Raw genomic sequence first — 24,170 nt, 5'->3', positions numbered from 1 at the left:
AATAAAACGGTCTCTAATTCTGTATGGGTACAGGGAAAGGACTCTAACCGCCACATGGACCAGCTCCAAAGCAGGGCTGTACAGGTGCCCAAGGACAGCCCGAGGCCCCTTCCTCCAGAACAGCTGCCGGTGATACCCGTGGGGCGGCTGAGCCCCACAATTCAGAATTGCAGGACGGCAACTCGCCCGGCCCGGAGTCAGACATGGAGACTTTACCCACAGAAGTCGAAACAGATCCGGTAGTGACCACAGGGCAAAGCACAGCAGAAACCGCCCAGACGTTCGGCCCGAAAACGACGCTCCCCAGCCCGTTGTACCCCTCCTGGCCCGGAACAGCGGACACTGGATAGATAGCACCGGTCAAGGAGAGCAAACGATATCCCCCCTCCTGCCATCAAAATGGAAGATGTATCAGACTTGGGGGAAGCCCAGGGATCTGCAATCTCAAAGTCCCTGTGGCCTCACCTGAGTACGATCTACCCAGATGAGGAGTGTGGGCCGAGCACAGGAGACTCTTCAGGGAATGGGCGGTGTAAATATATAAGGAAATAAATCTACCTTTTTCTGCAGTCGTTGCTTCTGAGTGGTCGCTTGCCTGAGACTTTACACAAGCCCAGGTCCTTTCTTTGTCAGACACTAACAGTTTGTGTTCAAGTGAAGTAGTAGCTTTTGAAAATCTTCATCCCAAATTTGCTCCTTTAGGTTTTGGTTTGAGTTGTTTAGACGCTTCTGAAGTACAGCAAGGTTCCTCGAGACTTTATATGAGCTGAGGGCTTTTTGCTCCTGAATATAATTGTGTTGTCTGAAACGGAAACAAGGTTAGGAGCAGAATTTATAGAAATGGAAAAAAGCACTAACCCTCTTGGCAATGTGGGAGGCAGTAGGGTTAGCTCGTAATCCTGCCTGGGTTTAAACTTGGCGTGGACCTAACATAAAGCTTATTTATAGCTGCTGTTTTGTGTTCATGTGGGCCAACATTTCAAGCCAGACTGATACCCGGTCACCAACTTCACCAATAAGAAAGAACTTGCATTAAAAAGCATTTCCGTCTTCTCAAGTATCTCAATGCACGTTGCAACTGGTGGATTACTTTTAAAATGCTGTTGTTCCATGATATCTAATATAGACTGCTGTTTCTCCAGCGTTTCGCTGAATGATGGTTGAATAGAGGAACCAACGCAGAAACTCCAGGCGATGATCATTATTGAGATGTGTTTAGGTTTATATCACAGTCGCAATTTCAATGAGTACATTCAGTGAACCTGATCTAAGTGGGATTGATCTGCACTTTTTAAAATTGGTACAAAAATTAAATGAGAAATATATAGTTTTTAAATTGCAGTACTAATCACATCAGAATCTTGTGCCATTAATGTGAAGCTGGCTGGCACATCAGGAGTGCAGGAATCATTTCTATCTCGAGGAAATAAAGGTCAGGGATTAGGATTTTCATCACAACGTAGAGATATGGGAGAGGTTGTTTCAATATTCACATGCAAGTTTTAGTAAACTATAGAGAATATCACAGACAAGACTTTGTCCTCTGCTGATGTCTATACACGTATGTTTCAAGCAGTGGTCAGAAATAATGATTTATCCACGTCTAATCCAGGAACATTGAGGGAAAGAGGAGTGCTCCTTCACACCAGTACGAGCAACCAACTCATCATTCTGGAGATCAAATCTGTAGTCTTTCTGGTCTGCCATGAGTACTTATGGCTGAGGAATTGGGTAATGCATTTAAAATAATTGAATAGCTGACTTTGTTTTATTAAGAAAATTAATGAAAGCATTTTTTTTAGAAAGCACAATCAAACTAAATAAACATGTTCAATTGAAATGACAAGCTTTCTAGCATCCCGAGTTAGCAGTAGCGTCCATTCAAATCCCTAATCCTCTTCCAGTATTATTGTATTCACTGCTCACGAGGCACTCTCCTCGACACTGGGAAAACCAAATGCAGATTTCCTCCAAATCCATCTTTTGTTCTTCACTTTTTCTGTTGCCACCATCTTTTACCTTGCACCATCAGCTTGGTTGTCATTTAATTGCTCCTGCCTTCCAACCTGTCAAGGGCCTGCTCTTTTTAGACCTTTCCCCTGGGACCCTGTACTTGTTTAAAACCTGTTATATCTCCAAATTCTGGCAGTTTTGACAACCATTTAGGGAGGTGGGTAATTAGCCATAATCCACAAGGGAAGGTCTTCTCTCTTTCTGAGGGGGGGCAGTTGATTACATAGCTTGAGGGGCACCACTCTGAATCAAGCATGGGGAAAGGTGTGGAGGCAGGTCTTGCTTCAGACTGAACAAGCATTGAACTCCTCATTCTGAACCACACGCCAGCCATCGAGCCAACCCTTTCCCTTGACAACAGGTTATTGACCTGAAATGTTAATTCTGTTTTTCTCTCCACAGGCGCTGCCTGACTTGCTGAATATTTTCCAGAATTTACTGTTTTTATTTCAGTTCCTTTGCCTTGTCAGCTCTGTTACTCCTCGATATTTTGTCAGCACTCAGTCTAAATATAAACAGTGGGGTGGCGCAGCCTCATGGCGCTGAGGACCTGGGTTCGGTCCCGGTCCTGCATCACTGTCCGTGTGGAGTTTGCAAATTCTCCCAGTGTCTGCATGGGTCCCATCCCCACACCCCAAAGATGTGCAGGGTAGGTGCATTGGCCACGCTAAATTGCCCCTTGGTTGAAAAAAAAAATTGGGTACTCTAAATTTATTTTTAAAAACAAATAGTGAAATAACCAATGTTAAAGTAAACATAATTAAAACATGTTAAACTTAATCAAGTTCTTTGCATTGTTTGATCCTATATAAGTACCAATGTTGAGAATCCCATTTATGACTTTTGGTTCTATGATCTGTACTATTTCATGTGGACAAGTGTACTTTCACAATAGCTGTGGTAATGGAGTTGTGGAGACAAAGTCCCATCTTCACACTGAGGATACCCTCCATCGTGTTGTGTGGCACTACCACCGTGCTAAATGGGTAGACTTCGAACAGATCTAGCAACTCAAGACTGGGCATGTATGAGGCGCTGTGAGCCATCAGCAGAATTATATTCAGCCTCAATCTGTAACCTCATGGCCCAGCATATCCCCCACTTTACCATTATCACCCAGCCAGGGGATCAACCCTGGCTCAATGAAGAGTGCAGGAGAGCATGGCAGGAGCAACATCAGGCAGACCAACAAATGAGGTGTCAACCTGGTGAAATGACAATACTTTAAAAAAAAAAAAATGTTTATTAAGAATTTTTCAACAAAATGTTCAACCATACAAACCCCCCCCCCCCCCGGAACAAAAAGAAAAGAAAAGTCGCATAGCAAGACATAAACATATCAAATCAACATAATACAGAACTTTGTACATTGGATTCCTCCCGCACATATCAACTTTCCTGAACATTTATGTATTTTCTTGCTCAAGTACCCCCAGGTAAACCCCCCTTCCCCGTCCACCCTTCTCCCCCCCCCCCCCCCCGAAAGAGATGTCCCCCCCCCCCTCCTCCCTCCCTCCCTCCCCCCCCCGCCCTCCCCACCCGGGTTGCTGCTGCTGCTGACCGAACATCATCTAACGCTCCGCGTGATAGTCTAGGAACGGTTGCCACCGCCTGGAGAACCCCTGCACAGACCCTCTCAAGGCAAACTTTATCCTCTCCAACTTGATAAACCCTGCCATGTCATTTATCCAGGCTTCCACACTGGGGGGCTTCGCATCTTTCCACACTAACAAGATCCTTCGCCGGGCTACCAGGGACGCAAAGGCCAGAATGCCGGCCTCTTTCGCTTCCTGCACTCCCGGCTCGTCCGCCACTCCAAATAGTGCTAGCCCCCAACTTGGCTTGACCCGGACTTTCACCACCTTAGATATAGTTCTCGCAACACCCCTCCAGAACCCATCCGGTGCCGGGCACGACCAGAACATATGGACATGGTTCGCCGAGCTTCCTGAGCACCTCCCACATCTGTCCTCTACCCCAAAGAACCTACTCAGCCTCGCCCCCATCATATGCGCTCTGTGAATAACCTTAAACTGTATCAGGCTAAGCCTGGCACATGAGGAAGAAGAATTAACCCTACTCAGGGCATCAGCCCACAGACCCTCTTCAATCTCCTCCCCCAACTCCTCCTCCCATTTACCCTTCAGCTCCTCTATCAAAGCCTCCCCCTCTTTTTTCATCTCCTGGTATATCGCCGACACCTTGCCCTCTCCGACCCATACACCCGAAATCACCCCGTCTTGAATCCCCTGTGCATGCCGGGAGCAGTGGAAATTCCCTCACCTGTCGCCTCACAAATGCCCTCACTTGCATGTACCTGAAAGCGTTTCCCGGGGGTAGCCCAAACTTCTCCTCCAGCACCCCTAGGCTCGCAAACGTCCCATCAATGAACAGGTCCCCCATTCTTCTAATCCCTGCCCGATGCCAGCTCTGAAACCTCCCGTCCATCCTTCCTGGGACAAACCGATGGTTACCCCTGACCGGGGACCACACCGAGGCTCCCATCGCACCCCTGTGTCGTCTCCACTGGCCCCAGATCTTTAGCGTTGCCATCACCACCGGACTCGTGGTGTACCTTGTCGGCGAGAGCGGCACCGTCACCAGCGCCCCCAGGCTCGTTCCTTTGCAGGACGCCATTTCCAACCTCTTCCATGCCGCCCCCCTCTCCCTCCATCAACCACTTACGGATCATCGCCACATTGGCTGCCAAGTAGTAGTGAAACGACAATACCACATGTATGCCAAACAATATAAGCAGCAGCAAGTGATAAACAGAGCTAAGCCAACCCACAACCAACAGATCAGATCTAAATTCTACAGTCCTGCCACATCCAGCCGTGAATGGTGGTGGACAATTAAACAACTCACTGGAGGAGGAGGCTCCACAAATATCTCCATCCTCAATGATGGAGGACCCCAGCACATCTGTACAAAAGAGAAGGCTGAAGTATTCATCATAATCTTCACCCAGAAGTGCCGAGTGGATGATCCCTCTCTGTCTTCTCCAGTTTCCTCACATCACAGGTGCCAGTCTTCAGCCAATTCGATTCACCCCCCTCGATATCAAGAAAGAGGTGAAGACACTGGATACTGCAAAGGCTGTGGGCCCTGACAATATTCCGGCAATAGTACTGAAGACCTGTGCTCCAGAACTTGCCGCACCCCTAGCTAAGCTGTTTCAGTACAACTACAATACTGGCATCTACCCGGCAATGTGGAAAATTTCCCAGGTGTGTCCTGTACACAAAAAGCAGGACAAATCCAACCCAACTAATTACCGCCCTATCAGTCTACTCTCCATCATCAGTAAAGGGATGGGAGGGGTCATCAACAGTGCTATAAAGCGACACTAACTTAGCAATAATCTGCTCACGGATGCTCAGTTTGGGTTCCGACAGGATCACTCAGCTCTTGAGCTCATTGCAGCCTTGGTTCACACATGGATGAAAGAGTTGAACTCCAGATGTGAGGTGAGAGTGATTGCCCTTGACATCAAGGCAGCATTTGACCTAGTATGGCATCAAGGAGCCCTAACAAAACTGGAGTCAATGAGAATCGGGGGGGAAAACTCTCCACTGGTTGGAGTCATACCCGGCACAAAGGAAGATGGTTGTGGTGGTTGGAGGTCGGTCATCCCAGTCCTAAGACATCACTGCAGGAGTTCCTCAGGGTCGTGTCCCAGGCCAATCATCTTCAGCTGCTTCATCAATGACCTTCTTCCAATATAAGATTATGAGGGGCATGGACAGGGTGGATATGCAACAGCTGTCCCCCTAGTTGAAGTGTCAGTTACGAGGGGGACCCAGGTTCAAGGTGAGGGGCGGGAGGTTCAGGGGGATCTGAGGAAAAACCTTTTTACCCAGAGGGTGGTGACGGTCTGGATCGCACTGCCCAGCAGGGTAGTAAAGACGGGTTGCCTCACATCCTTTGGAAAGTACCTGGATGAGCAATTGGCACACCTTCACATTCGAGGCTGTGGGCCAAGTGCTGGCAAATGGGATTCGGATTGGCAGGTCAGGTGCCTTTCATGCGGCAGTGCAGATTGGATGGGCCAACAGGCCATTTCTGCACTGTATTTTTCTGTGATTTTGTGATAAAGTCAGATGTGGGGATGTTCGTTGATGATTGAACAATGTTCAGCACCGTTTGCGACTCCTTAGACACTGAAGCAGTCCACGTGCAAATACAGCAAGACCTGGACAGTATCCAAACTTTTTTTTTGACAGTATCCGATCGTGATCTGACAAGCGGCAAGTAATATTTGCGCCACATAAGTGCCAGGCAATGGTCAACTCCAATAAGAGAAAATCAAACCATCCCCCCTCGTCATTCATTGGCATTGCCATCACTGAATCCCCAATGTCAACATCCTGGGGGTTACCATTGACCACACACTGAACTGGACTAGCCATAATAATAGTGTGGCTACAAGAGCAGGTCAGAGGCTTGGGACTGGCTTCTCCAAAATCCCGCCAGCGTAAAAATGCTGGCGTTTCACTCTTGACTTTTCTTAAAAAAGTCAAGAGCGATTCTCTTACCTGCAGGGGGCTGGCAGGGCCCCAGAGTGCTTCTTGCAGCTCTGGCTGTGGATACGGGCCCCCGCACTTCCGATCGGGCGTCCGCGCATGCGCTCGGCAGCAGCCTGCGGCGGCCGCGCCATGCGCGATGGCGGACTCGTACCGACATCGAGAATGTAGGCCCCCCTGAGAGGGCACACATCCTCGGATCTGAGCCGCCCAATTGCTGCCTTGGCCGCCCATGAGACTCCCCCCGGTGCTTGATCCCACGCCACCCGAGGTTCCCGACAGCTAATACGTTGTTAGAACCACGCCGTTGGGAACTCGGCCAGTTTTGCCCGGAGAATCGCTGTGGGGCCCTCTTTCAATGGCCTCCCAGCCGCGCCGCGTAATCCGTGCGCGAGCGATTCTCCGGGGACCGGAGAATCACGGGAGCGGCGCCGGCTACGATTTCCGTGAAGATTGATTCTCCGCCCCCATGCCAAATGCGATTTCAGCACGGGGCTGCGGATAATTCCGCGTGTGGAATCCTGTGATGAGTAACTCACCTCCTGACTCCCCAACTCCTCTACCTACAAGGCACAAGTCAGGAGTATAATGGAATACTCTCCACTTGCCTGGATGAGCGCAGCTCCCAACAACACTCAAGTAGCTCGACATCATCCTGGACAAAGCAGCCCCACTTAATTGGCACTCCTTCCACAAACATTCATAGTAGCAGCTGTGTGTACTACATACAAGATACTCTGCAGAAACCCATCAAGGTTCTTTAGGCAGCACGTTTCAAATCCACGACCACTACCCCATCTAGAAGGACAAGTGCAGAAGATACCTGGGAACCCCACCATCTGGAGGTTCCCCTCCAAGTTACTCACCATCTTGACTTGGAAATAAATCGCTACTCCTTCACTGTCGCTGGGAAATAAATCCCGGAACTCCCTCCCTAACAGCACCGTGGGTGTATCTACACCACATGGACTGCAGCGATTCAAGAAGGCAACTCGCCCACCATTTCTCAAGGGCAATTAGGAATGGGGTGGCCTAGCCAGCGAAGACCACTTCCAGTAAAAATGGATTTACCAAACAAATGTTTTCCGCTGATATACAACAGTCAGCTTCATTTACAGGTGTAGATATCCATTATATCAGCAATAAAGACATCTGCCCAGGTGTCCAAAATTACCAAGAGAAGTAGGTATCTTTCTTTTATATGTTTGATTAAGAGAAATCGAAGTTCTGAAGTTTAGTGGTATGATAATATTTTAACAATCCGTTGAACTATAATCGTAAATAATTTCTTTATTTTTCCAAATTGTTTCACAAAATTAGTTTTATTTCTTTTTGTGGTCATTACACAGCACAAAAACTAGCACATCGTCTTAAAGTCACACCAAGAACATTAATCATTTTCTGAAACTGAATTACTTTGCTGGGGAATGCCTTGCAACATATAGATAGTTAACAGGGTGTAATTGTGTACTGACAATCCTGGAATATTGTGATGGAAAGATAGAGATGCTGATAAAATTGGTTACTCCTCAGTTTTACATTTTCTGACAAGGAAGTCACTGTGAAAATTATACTCCATTCCTACAGCTTTATAAATGGGCACTATCTCGGAAGTTGTAGCTAATTCTCTTTAACGTGCACCAAGTCCCATGCATGTATAACCCTCTGCTCACTGACGCACATTGGTTTCTTGTCATACAGCACCTCAATTTTAAATTTCATAAGAATAATCTTTATTAGTGTCACAAGTAGGCTTACATTATCACTGCAATGAGGTTATTGTGAAAATCCCCTCGTCGCCACATTCCGGCGCCTGTTCGGGTACACAGAGGGAGAATTCAGAATGTCCAATTCACCTAAAAACATGTCTTTCGGGACTTGTGGGAGGAAACCGGAGCACCCGGAGGAAACCCATGCAGACACGGGGAGAACTTCCAGACTCCGCACAGACAGTGACCCAAGCCGGGAATCAAACCCGGGACCCTGGAGCTGTGAAGCAACAGTGCTACTCACTGTGCTACCTTGCTGGCCTTGACTTCATGTCCCTCACGATCTGTGTGATCTCCTCCAACGTCTGCAATGTCTGTGCCCATCTAATTCAGGCCTCTTGAGCACCCCCAATTTTAATTGCTCTTCCACTGGAAGACAAGTTTCAGCTGTCTCGGCACTACGCTCTGGAATTCACTCCCTCTGCCTCTGTCTCTCTCCCACTCATCCGTCCTTCAAGACACTTATTAAAACCTACCCCTTTGACCCAGCTTTTGGTCACCTGACACTAGGCTCAGTGTCATATTTTGTTTTAGAACATAGGATATACAGTGCAGAAGGAGGCCATTCGGCCCATCGAGTCTGCACCGACCCACTTAAGCCCTCACTTCCACCCTATCCCCGTAACCCAATAACCCCATCTAACCTTTTTGGTCACTCAGGGCAATTTATCATGGCCAATCCACCTAACCTGCAAGTCTTTGGACTGTGGGAGGAAACCGGAGCACCCGGAGGAAACCCACGCAGACACGGGGAGAACGTGCAGACTCCGCACAGACAGTGACCCAGCGGGGAATCGAACCTGGGACCCTGGCGCAGTGAGAAGCCACAGTGCTACCCCCTTGTGCTACCGTGCTGCCCATTTTGTAATGTTCCTGTGAAGCATCCTGGGATGCTTTATTCTATTGATGGTGCAATATAAATAAAAGTTGTTGTTGAAGGTAAACTGTCAGTATTTCAAGCTAAACTGTCAGTATTTCAAGCTATGTCATGAATCCACCTCCTTCGGGGAGAAAAAAAGTGTCCAAAGTTAGATAAAATCTGAAACTTGGGAATTTTTCAATTACACAAAGGCTTGTTACCTGGACAGATTTAAGGGTAAATAGGCCTGGGTACAATGATTGATTGATTGATTGATTTGCAAGTGACGATCATTGATAAGTACATCGGGAAGAAAAAGTTGTAAAGTGGAAGTGCCTGCATGGATTCTCTGTTTATCCTCCTCACTAATAAATCCAAGGGAGAGTTCAGCAGAAACATCTCTAGTGTGTTTCCACTTGTGGGGAAAAACAACACGAGAGACTATCTGTACAAGGTAGTCACCAAGAAATCAAATAGGGGAATTCCTATAATGAGGAAGAACCTCGTTACCCAGAGAACGGTGAGAAGGTAGAACTTGCTACCACATTGCTCGAGGTAAATAGCAGCGATGCATTTCAGGGGAAGCTCAATAAACCCAAGACGAAAGGGAGCCAGCAATAGAAGGATATGCTGATAGGATGAAATGGTGGGGTATTTCTTGTTAACCAAAGTTATTCCCAAAGGTATTAAGGAGATATGGAGCAACATGGGTATGTGGAGTTAGGTCACAGATCAATCATCATCTCAAGGAATGGCAGGTCAGATTTGAGGGGTTAAATGGCCTCATCTTGTTCTTATGTTCCTTTGATGAAGGAGGCATATCTAGCGCATAAACATTGGGCTGAATAGTCCGTTTCCAGGCTCTAGATTCTGTGTAATTTACCTGCCTGCAGAAAGAGCTGCCCTCTTGCTTGAAAAGGGTTGCCCTTCCCCTTTCTTGAGTATCTGTGTACAATGCTTCAATAATGAATAGGGTTAAGGGTTCGGGTTAAATTGCAGGGAGTCAGTTTTACGTCCCATCACTACATGGTGCATTAGGTGCTGTTGCATCAAATAAAACAAAGATAGCAACATTCATTGAAATTAGTTACACCATATAGTGACAGGGCGTGAGTTTACACCTGCAATAATGAGTGCTTGATGGTAAGGGAGAGCAGTCTAGTCTTTTCCAGTAGAATGATTGTCAGAGAAAACCTAATGAATTCTATGAAGTTCAAATGTGTTGATGTTTTACAAAACTAATGGTTCTTCAAAGGCTGCATTTTCCTCGGGCACATGTTCGGATTGGAATTGTAGAAACTCTGGTATTTCCACACAAGCTGGTTGTGTTTCTCCAGGCATGTCTATAAGAAGGGGAAATAAATGCAATAATTAAACTTTATTGCCAAGGCACAGTACACAAGAATTGGGAGCAGGGGTAGGCCATTCAGTCTTTGAGCCTGTTGCAACATTCGATTAGATCTGATTGTGGTCTCAGCTCCTCTTCCCCTAATAACGGTCTCGCCACCTCTCTCTCTATCTCTGCCTTTCCTTTGTACCTCTTTCCCTGCCTCGTACACGATGCTGCTCTGTCTTCCCCCGTCTCTGTCTCCAACTGTCTGTCTCCCTCTCTCCGCTCTCATTCTCTCTGTCTGTCGCCCTCGTTATCAGGACGATATAGGCAGGCTGGTCAGATGGACAGAGCACTGGCCAAACCTTTAATTTAACCCTGGAAAGTGTGAGGTGATGCATTTTGGGAGGACTAACTAGGGAATGGAATACACAATGATGCTAGAAAGTACAGAGGACTAGAGGGAGCGTGAGGTGCATGTCCAAAGATCCCTGAAGGCAGCAGGACAGGTAGGTAAGGTGATTAAGAAGACATATGGATACTTGCCTTTATTAGCCGAGGTATAGAGTAAAAGAGCAAGGAGGTTATGATGGAGATATATAAAACACTCGTTAGGCCACAGCTAGAGTGCTATGTGCAGTTCTGGTCGCCACATTATAGGAAGGATGTGATTGCACTAGAGAGGGTACAGAGGAGATTCACTCGGACACTGCCTGGACTGGGACGTTTCAGCTATAAAGAGAGGCTGGTTAGGCTGGGCTGTTTTCCTTGCAGCAGAGACGGCTGAGGTGGGACCTGATCGAAGTGTGCAAAATTGTGAGGGACTTAGATAGGGTAGACAGAAAGGGCCTTTTCCCCTTAGGAGAAGGGTCAAGATCCAGGGGCATATATTTAAGGTCAGGGTCAGGAGATTAAGAGGGGATTTGAGGAAAAGCCTTTCCACCCAGAGGGGGGTGGGAATCTGGAACTCGCTGCCTGAAAGGGTGGTACAGGCGGGAACCCTCACAGCATTTAAGAAGTATTTTGATGAAACGCCACAGCACACAAGGCTACAGATCAATGGGATTAGAATAAATAGGTGCTTGATGGCTGGCGCAGACTGGGTGGACCAAAGAGCGTCTTTCTGAGCTGTAAAGCTCGATAACGGTATGACTCTATAACTCTTGACCCACTGCTCTGATTCAACCTTGAATACCCAGCCTCCACTGCTGCCTGATGAAGAGTTAACTAATCTATTGAAAAATTTGATAGGAATTTCAAATGGTTTTGGTGATTATTGTAAGACAGTCTTTAAATATTCGAAGAGATGTACAGTCCGCCACATTGTTTCCAAGGTGTTTTATTTTCTAAAGTAAGTGCATAAGAAGAGAAGAAATATTAGTTGGCATAGGTAATTTGGCCCCTTCAAGCCTGCTCCACCATTCAACAAGATCACGGCTGATTTGCTACCTCAGCCTCTCGCACTGTTAGCCGGACGACACAAAGTGTAATTTCTGTTGCGGAAATCGGTGCGATTCCCACCAGCCCCGGCGGCGTGATCCGGACAAAACTTTCAGGACTTTAGAAAATTGTTCCCCATGTGAAAAACAACATGCCTCCACCTATCCTCTGGATCCTCAGCAGGCTCTTCCTTGATACCCTCCAGCACATCCTCCGCGTCCGAGGTCATGTGCCACTCCTCAAGGTCGTCCTCAGGTAGATCCTCGTCCAACTGCAGACCTAAGTTGTGGAGGACACAATAGACCACGACAATGTGGGAGACCCTCTGGGGACTGTATTGTAGGGCCCCACCGGACATCGCATCTTCAACCGGCTGATGCACTGCTCGATGACAGCTCATGCCGCACTGTGTGCCTCATTGTACCTGGTCTCCGCTGTAGGGTTTGGCCTCCGCACTGGTGTCATCATCCAAGACTTGAGGGGATATCCCTTTTCCCCAAGGTGCCATCCCTGTAGCCGGAGATGTCCTTCTAAGATTCCAGGGATCAAAGACTTGCCGAGGATGAAGTTATCATGCATGCTCCCTGGAAAATGGGCACACATGTCATGACACACATCTGGTGGTCGCACACCAGCTAGGGAGTGGCACCCCTTCCAGTTGATGAAGGAGACTTCCTGGTGCCATGGGGCACCTATGGCAGACCAGCTATCTCCCCGAATCCCGTAGCCCTCTTGCCCTGCTGGGCCTGATCCAGGTCAAAGTGAATATAGTTCCGAGCCTGTGCATACAGTACGGATGCCTGTGCTATCCAATAGAGGTCCCCCTTAGAGCCCTGGAAGGAGCATGTGGTGTTGGAGTTGAGGGCTGTCGTGATCTCCATAGAATTCCTACAGTGCAGAAGGAGGCTATTTGGCCCATTGAGTCTGCACTGACCCTTTGAAAGAGCACTCTACCCATTCGCCTGTCCACCCCGTCCTATCCCCGTAACCCCATAACCTAACCTGCACATCCCTGGACACTTAAGTGGCAAGTTATCATGGCCAATCCACCTAACTTGCAAACTTTGGACTGTGGGAGGAAACCCGAGCATCCGGAGGAAACCCACACAGACACATATCTGGGTTTTTCCTTAAGCTCACTACCACTGGGGTTCTGACAGGAGGGTTATCTGTACCTCATCCAGAATGGCCAGGGTCAGCTGGATGGCTATGTCCGCCTTGGGGGGTTAATGGATCCTGACTGGCAGGCATTGGGGCCCAGCAAAGAAGCAAGTCCAGTGTTTCTTGACCCGTGCAACCAGACTTTGAGCCCTGAACCCTGAACCCCACTCCTTGACTTTGAGTTCAACCAATTAAACTAAAATAAACAAACCGAGGGACAAATTAAAAGGGGCAGCTCCTGAACAGAAGCAAAAGGCAAATGAAACTTAAAACATCAAACTGAAATGTGGTAAAAAGGTCAATAAAGTACCCAGATCCTGCGGTGCCCACCGAGCATGGAAGGACACGATGGCGGTCAAAGGGGGAAATAAAGCATCCTTGATTTTGAGACTGTGGGCATCGTCAAGGGCTAACTCTTGGTGGCCAATTAGTTTGACGAGCATTAGTCTCAGGATTGTTAGAGGGCACAATTTCTTTCTGCTTCAGAGGGAGGCAAAGCTAATGGACACCCTTCTTACTCAGGCTGCATAAACACAAGGGGCAGGAAGAAATAGAAGGATGTAACGATAGGTGAGATGAAGTAAGGGTGGGAGGAGCATCAACACCAGCGCAGAGCAGTTGGGCTGAACACTGTTTCTGCGCTGTAAGATTCAAGACCATTTCTTGCCTTCACTTCCTCACTTGCCCGAATATAGGAGCATATGAGCAGGAGTAGGCCATTCAACCCATCAAGCCCGCTCCGCCATTCAGTACGATCATGGCTTATCATCCACTTCAATGCTTTTCCTCCCACAATATTCCAATGTCCTTACTGACTAAATACTTTGATGTCGGTCCCTTGGCACTGACTACCCTCACTTGCACTTCTGCCCATTATTTAGGTGTGATGCTTGGTGGTTATGAGCAGACTATTCAATTGTAGCAGTACTCACAGCCCATGTGCAGACACAAGATACAGCAAACAGAACCTGTGTACTGATTTGCACCAAATCCTGTTCCTCTATTACCCCTGTGCAGGCTAATAATCTATATTAGCTCCCAATCTGGCCATGCTTCAATTTTTAAAATTCTCTTCCTTATTTTCAAATCGCCCCATGACCTCATCGCTTCATCTCTGTGTAACATCCTCCCACCCTACAACACTCCAAGATATTTGCTTTTCATCTCTTGCACACTCCCCATTTTTATCGCTCCACCATTGGCGGCCGTGCCTTCAGTTTTCTAGGCCCCAAGCTCTGGAATTACCTCCCTAAACCTCTCCACTTCTCTACCTCACTTCCCTCTTTTTAAGACGTCTTACAACACTAGGTTAAAGTCCAACAGGTTTATTTTGAATCACTAGCTTTCGGAGCGCAGCTCCTTCATCAGCGACTCACTTGATGAAGGAGCTACGCTCCAAAAGTTAGTGATTCCAAATAAACCTGTTGGACTTTAACCTGGCGTTGTAAGACTTCTTACTGTGCCCACCCCAGTCCAACACTGGAATCTCCACATCATGGCTACCCTCTTTTTAAGACACACTTTAATACCTATCTCTTTGACCTTCCTTTCGGTTCTGGTATCTTGGGTTGAGCGGGCGGGATCTGCTTAGGAGTGGCATGGTGGTCAGCACTACTGCCTCATAGCACTAGGGACCCAGGTTCGATTATGGCCTTGGGTCACTGCGTGGAGTTTGCACTTTCTCCCTTGTGGTGGTATGCATCAGGGGTATTATGGTACCCTGCGATGCCGAGAGGTGGATAGACTCCGGGTCCCGATTGGATCAGCCGCCTACTGGCTCCACCCTGTAAGGCGGAGTATAAGAGCCCGGGTTCTCCCAGCAGCCACATTCTGTAACTGTGCTGCTGGGGAACAAGTCTGCGTAATAAAGCCATCGATTGACTCCATCTCATCTCGTCCCGTGAGTGATTGATTGTGCTACATCCCTGTGTCTGCGTGGGTTTCCTCCCACAGTCCAAAGATGTGCAGGCTAGGTGGATTGGCTATGCTAAATTGACCCTTAGTGTCCAAAGATGTGCCAGCTAGGTGGGTTTATGGGGATAGGACAGGGGATTGGGCTTGGGTAGGGTGCTCTCTCAGAGGTTCAGTGCAGACTCAATGGGCTAAATGGCCGCCTTCTGCACTGTAGGAATTCTATGTTATTCAGATATGTTATTGCTGTCATGCCTCAACACTGAAGCCTGCTGGACAGCTACTCCATAGGTTGAGTCTCCTACACCCCTCCCCTACCCCCCCATAAATAAATTATATTGGATCTTTGGCACTAAGCTTACCCACTCATAACTGGACATGTTAGAATACCTGTTGAAGTAACGGGAGTCTCCTCAGTTAATAAAGGTTCTTCACTTTCTTTCAGAGGTGCAGGGGTCTCGCTTTCAGCAACCGGATGGTCATCTTTGGTGTCCCCCTGGTATTCTTCGATAGCCGCTGGTATTGGGCTAGGTTCTGGCTCAACCACTGGCTCTTTTGTAGGTTTGTTGCTTGTTCCTCCAGCCTTTGCCTTTCTTCCTCTTTTTCTCTTTGATTCCTCCCTGTGAATTCGCGACAGCAAATACAAAAGGACATCTTTACTTTGTTTGTGGTGACATCTTGGTGTAACTCAACAATGCGCAGATAAAAGTTTTCAAAAAAGCACTTAAGGAAAGATTTTTTACCAACAGGCGATAAAGATCTTAGGAGACGTAAAGGTAGAAATTACTTTTGCAAATAAGCAAAATCGGCACTATCTGAATATCGTCCATTATACAGCGCACCTCTTATTCAATCACATTGTGTCAAAATAATTTGAGGTTCAGATGGGCAACAGAGACTTTCATGTTAAAGAGAAGTTCTATGGAAGCAAAATCTTAGTAAAATTGGACGAGTAAAAAGTGAAACAAAGATCTCAATTTTCAGGCAGAAAGTCAACAGCGTTCGTGCCCGAGATGTTGGACAATGCAACAGGGTGACATGGTACTAAAGCAGAATGCTGTGCATGCTGGAAATCAGAAAAATGTTGGAAATACTCAGCAGTTCAGGCAGCATCTAGGGAGAGAAACAGAGTTAAAGTTTCAGATAAGGGACTAGAACTAATTCCGGTGAAAAGTCATCGACCTGAAATGTCAGCTCTGTTTCACGACTCACAGATTTGCCTCACCTGCTGAGTATTTTCAGATTAACGTGGTCATTTTCTCATACATAAGGTCGAAAGACATTTGACCTTCTTAATCATTTTATAAACAAAAACAGGAGAGTCCTTCCAATTAATTCTTGCTCTAAAAATATCCCATGGGAAGAACTCTAGCTGAGGATTCACTGTTCAAAGATAATTAGTGTTGATTGATTGGTGGTCTTTTGACCTCCTGGCATAGTTTTCACTCTGGAATGAAGCTTATTATTGTGAATGGAATGGAGAAGAGAAAGATAATCAAACACAGAATGAAAAACGCAAATTAAAAGACATATTTATTCAGATATAATGGGCATGATCTACCAGCCGGGATGCGCGCGGGCGGGACCACGAGGTGTCTGGTAGATGCCGGGACAGCCAAAGATTGGATGGGCCAAACATCCTTTTTATGACTGTATATTCTACGTAATTCTGTGTTTTCTAATATCCTTATGGACTTTGGATTATTAAAGTATTAAAGGGCCGTTGAAACTTTTATAGCTATATTACCAGGATTGTCGTAAAAACCCAACTGGTTCACTAATGTCCTTAATGGAAGGAAATCTACCATCCTTACCTGGTCCAGACCCACAGCAATGTGGTCGACTCTTAACTGAGATGGTCTAGTGAGCTACTCAAGCTCACTACTACCTTCTCAAGAACAAATAGGGATGGACAATAACTACTGGCCTTACCAATGATGTACATATCCTATGAATTAAAAGAATCTGGTTGAAAAATATCTGCTACTTTTAAGTGGAAGGGCACTTGCTTATTTCAAGAGAAAAAAGTATACTCTCTTCACCCTCCTTTCACTTTACTGAGGAGGGAGGCTGGTGGAATGGACAATACAGTACAAGCAATTATGGTACTAACATGGCCACAATTATTACCACGGAAAATTCATCAATGAATCCCACCAGCCAAGACCCGTTTGGGTTGTGAGCTCACACCCATCAGGAATTGACCGAGTTTAATTTTGCTTCGAATGCTTCCAGCCATCAGAGTCCATCCCGTTAATCTGGGCTGGATCTAAATCATCATTCCTCATAACTGAGGTTATTATATCAAGCCTTACTTAATCACCCACAGTGCAGTTTTCTTCTCTTGAGATTCCAGCTTCCTTTTTCTGAGCTGTTCCCGGTCTCTCAAACGATACGGAAGAACTCCTGGTGGAAAAAGAAATCAACTTTCAACACAATGTAAATCTTTTTTACACACAATACTGTATTTTTCTCAGATATGTCTTACATTTGTAGAGTTAAAACTCATGAAGTAATAACTGCTTGATATACTAGCTCACCAATATAAATTTGATCATTTACTCTACTCTTTATAAAGCCTCAGGTTAATGCTTGATTTGATATCTACAGTTTTGTGTGCTTTGTTCTTTGTTATAGCCACAAAGAGAAAGAATCAGAGTGGCACATGTCGAGTTTGTATAACGTAGTGCGAGGGGTTTATTTACAAGATATTGCTCAGCAGGTTACAACGGTGGGTTCCACAAAAGCTCGCGAAACGCTCCGATTACGTCATTGTGTATAGCACGTGACATTACGCCAGCCAATGGGGTTACTCTGATACATAGCACCCCTCCCTTTTTACTCCTTTTAACGTTCGTGGCATTTTTACTTAATCAAACACTTTAACACAGATCCAGGACACCATGCCAAAACTAACATTGTTATGCTACGGATACATATGTACAGTCATAAGACAGTCCCTTGGGTGGATGGCGGTCTCATTTTTGGCAAAACACGACATTCAGGAACTTGGCTCTTAGGGGTACTAGGAGTGTCTTCCTGTACACTGGTCAATGTTACATCTGGCAAAACCAACTCAGGAACTGTCTCTGGCTGTCTGGATGATTCTGTCATTGCAGATTCTATAATTTCGGCAGTTGTAGTCCTGAAGTTGGGAATGTCACTGTCTGTGCAGACTCGATGGGCCGAATGGCCTCCTTCTGCACTGTAACTTCTATGATTCTATACTCTCTGTGGCGTAAACATCTCACTATGACAATAATTGGTCAGCATGCCGGTGCCAAATTTGTTCATCGTCAGATTGTACAGTATATGAAATTGGATCCATTTTGACTAACACAATTGCTGGAGTCCATTTTCTGCCTGAGGTGTAATTTCGCACAACACACCCCCCACTGTCAAAGACTCTGCTTTTGAAATGTTATTCCCTTCTAACCACTTGCGTCTGATGTTGTTGCCTGACTATCTCTGAAGTTGAAGGGGGAGTCAAGACTTTGCTTGAATGTTTTCGCTGATTTCTGACTATCACTGAAGTTGAAGGGGGAGTCAAGACTTTGCTTGAATGTTTTTGCTGATTTCTGCGTCCTTTACTCTAGTTTTTACACTGACCTACACTAAAACGACCCTCAGAAAATGTTAAAGTAACTTGCCACCAGCAAGGTCACCGTAAACAGTGGCACAATTCTAGCCCTAGTCGATGGGACAGAATCGGTGACAAGTCAAGATGGAAAGGGCAGTGGCGGTATCACTCTCGATGGTTGGGTTGAGTTCTTTTAAGAATAGGACAGCATGGAAGTAAGCCATTCGGCCCACAGAGTCTGTGCCAGCCCTTCCAAAGAGCAATCCGGTTAGTCCTATTCCACTGCTCTTCTCTGTGCTGTTGCAAAGCTTTCCCCTTCAAATATCTTTCTCCTTCAAATACAACACTAGTAAAAGGCAAAGCAACATCTGTAATGTAAAATTGTAGCTACATTCAAGATATGTAGAATTAATTATTTTCCATATGTATATGCATGTTCAGCAGTCAACAGCAAAATCTAAAATTTTACATTTATATAGCACCTTTAATAAGTAAAATGTTCCAACTTGCTTCACAGGAGCATTATAAAACAAAATATGACACCGAGCCACATAAGGATTTTTAAAAAGGAGGAGTGAGGGGTTAGGTGGATTAAGGAGAGAATTACAGAGCTTTCGGCCCAAGCAGCTGACTGCATGGTCACCCAATGGTGAAGTAATGAAAACGGGATGCACAATAGGCCAGAATTGGAGGAGTGCAGAATCTGGGTGGATTGTAGAGCTGGGGGAGATAGCAGGAATTTGAGAATGAATGCTGGAAAACCCAGGGGTCACGTGCTGCCACCAACTGATGGCTGTCTGCCACAGGGTTTGGCAGAGGGTGGAGGGTGTGGCGTGTTGCATTTCCGATGACAGGGTGAAATCTGGGCGTAGCAGAGGTCCAGACCTTCCTTATAGAGCATGGAAAAGCACTAAAGTAAAGTTCTTGCTAGGAAGAGTTTTCCACTTACATTCGATATTCTTGCTGGCTTGCCAACACCTTTAGCTGGGAAGCTGGGATAGACTCATTCAAGTATGGGTTAAATATCATCGTGGCGTCATTCAGATCAAAACCGGTGGGCAGTACAAAGAACAACAAAGAACAAAGAAATGTACAGCACAGGAACAGGCCCTTCGGCCCTCCAAGCCCGTGCCGACCATACTGCCCGACTAAACTACAATCTTCTACACTTCCTGGGTCCGTATCCTTCTATTCCCATCCTATTCATATATTTGTCAAGATGCCCCTTAAATGTCCCTATCGTCCCTGCCTCCACTACCTCCTCCGGTAGTGAGTTCCAGGCACCCACTACCCTCTGCGTAAATAAGGAATGTGTACGACTGGAGATCCACTATTTTAATTACTTCCAAATTCATTTCCCACCAACCAGGCACAGTTAAAATCCACCCCTGAAGTACTTGACATTATCAGTTGTGGAAGGATCAAACCCTATTTTAGATGAGTGTATTTTGGTAAGTTTTCTATACTTTAAAAAAAATTGCCAGGGCTGATTTTACATCGTTAAATTTTGGGATTAGTAGATGATTAGGAGTTAAGAGTTAGGAGCAAGCTGGAAGAGTATCAGGCTTAGAGAGCAGTTGTACACTTGAGAGTTCTGTAAATTAGAGATAGCTTAGTTTTATACAATAACGTTCTCCTTTAGGAATGTGAACAAATCTTGGTTAGTAGTGTAATAAATTTGTGGTTTTGTTTGTTAACAAAGCTTTGTGTTCTTTATTCAACACTACGCATCCGAGCCATCCAGATAAAGCAGAATAGAGAATACAATGTCCCCAGACCCCGCACATTCCAGATAACAAGTCTTGTCTGGGGCTTCTCACCCCACGTCTGTAAAGTGGTAATGCTACCAGAGGTCCAGGCTACAGCTCTGGGGACACAGGTTCAAACGGCAGTTGGTGATATTTAAATTCAATTAATAAAATCCGAAATATAAAGCTAGTCAGTAACGGCGACCATGAAACCATCACTGATCTTCGTCAAAACCCATCTGGTTCACTAATGTCCCTTTAGGGAAGGAAATCTGCCGTCCTTACCCGGTCTGACCTACGTTTGAATCCAGACCCACAGCAATGTGATTGACTCTTAACTGCCCCTCTGAAACGGCCGAGCAAGCCATTCACTTTGTGAGCAATTAGGGATGGGCAACACATGCGGGCCAAGCCAGCGACACCTATATCCCCAAGAAATAATTTATAAAACACGCAGCACACTAGTATTTGTGCATAATCTTCCTCCATATTTGACAATATACAGAAATATTACTGAGACTGAATTTTCCACCTTGAAGTATCAGAGGTGATGTGACAATAAAAGGTTATTATTATAAGTATGAAGTTACTGTGAAAAGCCCCTAGTCGCCACATTCCGGCGCCTGTTCGGGGAGGCCGGTAAAATTGAACCCGCGCTACTGGCCTTGTTATGCAGTACAAACCAGCTGTCTAGCCCACTGAACTAAACCAGCCTCACACAATAGCTGTTGTGTTGTGGGAGTCTGGTAAAAGCAATTAATTATGGTCTTATAATTGTGGGACCCTATTAGATTTGATTTATTATTATTGTCACATGTATTAGTACACAGTGAAAAGTGTTGTTTCTTGCATGCTGTACAGACAATGCATACCGTACATAGGGAAGGAAGGAGAGACTGCAGAATATAATGTTACAGTTATAGCAAGGTGTAGAGAAAAGATCAACTTAATACGAGGTAGGTCCATTCAAAAGTCTGATGGCAGCAGGGAAGAAGCTGTTCTTGAGTCGGTTGGTACGTGACCTCAAACTTTTGTATATTTTTCCTGACGGAAGAAGGTGGAAGAGAGTATGTCCGGGGTGCGTGGGGTCCTTAATTATGCTGGTTGCCTTTCCGAGGCAGTGGGAATTATAGACAGAGTCAATGGATGGGAGACGGGTTTGCGTGATGGATTGGGATACATTCACAACCATATGTAGTTTCCTGCGGTCTTGGGCAGAGCAGGAACCATACCAAACTGTGATACAACCAGAAAGAATGCTTTCTATGGTGCATCTGTAGAAGTTGGTGAGGGTCGTAGCTGACATGCCAAATTTCCTTAGTCTTCTGAGAAAGTAGAGTCGTTGGTGGGCTTTCTTAACTATCGTGTCGGCATTGGGGGGGGGAAACCAGACAGATTGCTGGTAATCTGGACACCTAAAAACTGAAGCTCTCGACCCTTTCTACTTTGTTCCCATTAATGTAGACAGGGGCATGTTCTCCTCTACGCTTCCTGAAGTCAATGGCAATTGTATTATAATTGACATTGCAAAATAACTCTTACAATGAGAAATGCTGTCGATCTATTAAAACCAACTAGACCACATCTAGCTTCCACTGTGCACCATCAGAACTCTGTGAAATTAATTAATACTGTCTATTACATATATAGTCATGCTGTATGTGTTCTCAAAATACTGACTGTGTTCTCAAAATACTATAAAATATTTGTGTTATTTCCACTGCATTGAACTCTATGGAAGGATTCAGCAACTAACCCAAATCCAAAAGAACTAAATACCCATTGCATTTTACGGAAGTAACAGTTACTTTTACACTCTGTCACAAACAATATTACCTGGAATCTCCTGATCAGTGGGTGTCTGGCCATGCTCAGTGATGTCCATTTTCTCCCCGCCGAGAGAATCCTTTTTCTTTTAAAAATAACCCAAGTAGAAATGTTTAACAAGGTAGTGATGTCTTTTGTTGAACTAGATTAGGCGGTTTCAGGGTTGACACCCTCACAAACGTCGTTATCTAACGTGCACAAACAGGGGTCTTGCAGCATCCAATAACAACTTTCCAATTGCTTAAGGAAGGTATATTCTAATGGTCGCATGAAGAATATGAAAATGAAAGTGGAAAAAGCGGCCAGATTAAAAAAAAACTGCTTTAAGGCCGAGTTCTTGACAAGACTGCAACAGGGCAGGATAAAAGATAAAACAATGATCTAGGTTTACACATTAGCTCTTACATATGTTAGGAACTAGATTGATTTTGCTGACAAAATTTAAAATATGAATTGCTTGATATATGATTGTTGGTTTGCTTTTCATGAATTAGTATTGGATTTTATTTTGCACTCCTTATTTTCCTTTGAAAATTTACGATTTAACTACTTTCCTCCTAAAACGGACAAGCGCATGGTCAAGCACTACTCTGGAAAGTAGAAAAAAAACCTGGCTGTTCGCCACTTCATCAAATTATTCTGAAATATTCCGAGCAGATAAAATAATTTAAATAATAATAATAAAAATAACTCTCAAAGTACCAGTGAGTAAAAATGTCATGCCCAGAGAGGTTTGGAGCCTATCTAGTGTAAGGAAAACTTAGGGGAACTTTCTAATGAAGTATTTAAAAACAAACTTTTATACACATTACTGCAGTAACAAATACGTTTAGATATGATTTTGGAGTAGTGATGAGAGCAAATCTGTAATAATTCATCAGCATTATGGCCGTAACTTCCTGTCTGTTTTCAGACTCAAGTTGATTGTCTGCCACTCATGCGCGGCTTGTCCAGCTGGAAGTGTAGACGCACGGGATTGCGTGCTGGAAGTGCGCGCTCATGTGCGGCGCGACCAGCTGGAAGTGTAGACGCATGGGATTGCGTTCTGGAAGTGCGCCACGTTTAAATTCTCAGTGCTGTTTTTTTCTACCTACTTTCCTCCCCCCACTGCGCTGATGAGACAGGTGAAAAATCCAGGAACAGAGCTAACTTGGCTGGCTTGCCCCGATATTAAGTAGGTTTTTACACTTTTTTACTTGCGCTTTTTTTCCTTGGTCCAGAATCATTGAGCAGAGGCAGGAGACATCGGAAGCCATTTGTTTGATGGGTTAATGTTTTATTTTATAAGTTCAGCGTTTCTAAATATGTCTAAAATGCAAATAAAGTGAAAGGAAGATATTTTTTATTTTGTTAAAAGTTTGGTTTGTCATGAGACTGTTGATTCCATTAAAAATGTATTTTACTATATAAAGTGAGGTCAGAGTCACAGAAAGTGAAATAAATATTTCTTTTAAACTCTAGTTGGTCATGAGGATGTTAATTCCATTAAAGGAACTATAATGGATAGGGTGGGTATGGCGTATATGTAATCTTCGGCGATCACTTGCTGTGTTGCTGGGCACGGGTTCGGTGGGTTCTTGCGTGGCTGATGCGCCCGATCCTAGAGCGACATCTTCAATCACTCATTTGGAGGGGTTTCCAAAGGTGGGATCGGTCCTTGGGACTCCAGGATGTGGGTATTCCTTCCTCAGGCTACTTTTCTGGGCCTCCTCTTGCCATTGGGTGTCCTGGAAGAATTGTGTCCCTTCAATCAAGAGGTTCCTCCAAATAGGTCTCTTCCGAGCAAGGGTCACCCAGGCATTGACGTCTATGTTCCATTTCTTGAGGTAAGCATTCAAGGTGTCTTTGAAGAGCTTCCTTTATCCTCCTCTTGTTCGGGATCCTTCCTTGAGCTGGGTGAAGAAGATTTGCTTTAGTTGTCGGGACTCTGACATCCTAAGCATATGGGCGACGCAGCGGAGTTGGTTTTAGATGATCATGGCCTCGATTCTGGTGCTTTTGACTCC

At 45.5% G+C, this 24,170-nt stretch overlaps 1 protein-coding gene across 2 annotated transcripts; it reads right to left on the bottom strand.

Annotated features, from left to right (window-relative positions):
* Positions 1 to 7,842: 7,842 nt before the first annotated feature.
* Positions 7,843 to 22,357, bottom strand: hemgn (hemogen). Of its 2 annotated transcripts, none has more exons than XM_072517446.1 (4): positions 22,174 to 22,357; positions 17,337 to 17,415; positions 15,400 to 15,629; positions 7,843 to 10,510 (listed from the first exon to the last, which is right to left on the bottom strand). In XM_072517446.1, exons 1-4 carry the CDS (start codon positions 22,220 to 22,222, stop codon positions 10,398 to 10,400), a joined length of 471 nt encoding a protein of 156 aa, XP_072373547.1. In that variant the 5' UTR covers positions 22,223 to 22,357; the 3' UTR covers positions 7,843 to 10,397. The 2 variants fall into 2 exon arrangements, with proteins under 2 accessions (XP_072373547.1, XP_072373546.1); XM_072517445.1 differs by having other exon boundaries at positions 17,325 to 17,415; positions 22,174 to 22,356.
* Positions 22,358 to 24,170: the final 1,813 nt, after the last annotated feature.

Source organism: Scyliorhinus torazame, chromosome 9 (genome assembly GCF_047496885.1).
Source record: "Scyliorhinus torazame isolate Kashiwa2021f chromosome 9, sScyTor2.1, whole genome shotgun sequence".
Classification (NCBI taxonomy): domain Eukaryota; kingdom Metazoa; phylum Chordata; class Chondrichthyes; order Carcharhiniformes; family Scyliorhinidae; genus Scyliorhinus; species Scyliorhinus torazame.
Note: the sequence above shows the minus strand (reverse complement) of the source record. Positions and strands in the feature narration are given on the sequence as shown.

Coding starts and splice junctions, on each gene's coding strand:
- hemgn (XM_072517445.1), bottom strand. CDS start 22,222: ATGGACATCACTGAGCATGGCCAGACACCCACTGATCAGGAGATTCCA. Junction 15,630..17,324: donor ACTGCACTGTGGGTGATTAA/GTAAGGCTTGAT, acceptor GCGAATTCACAG/GGAGGAATCAAAGAGAAAAA. Junction 10,511..15,399: donor GACTCCCGTTACTTCAACAG/GTATTCTAACAT, acceptor CCCTTCTTATAG/ACATGCCTGGAGAAACACAA.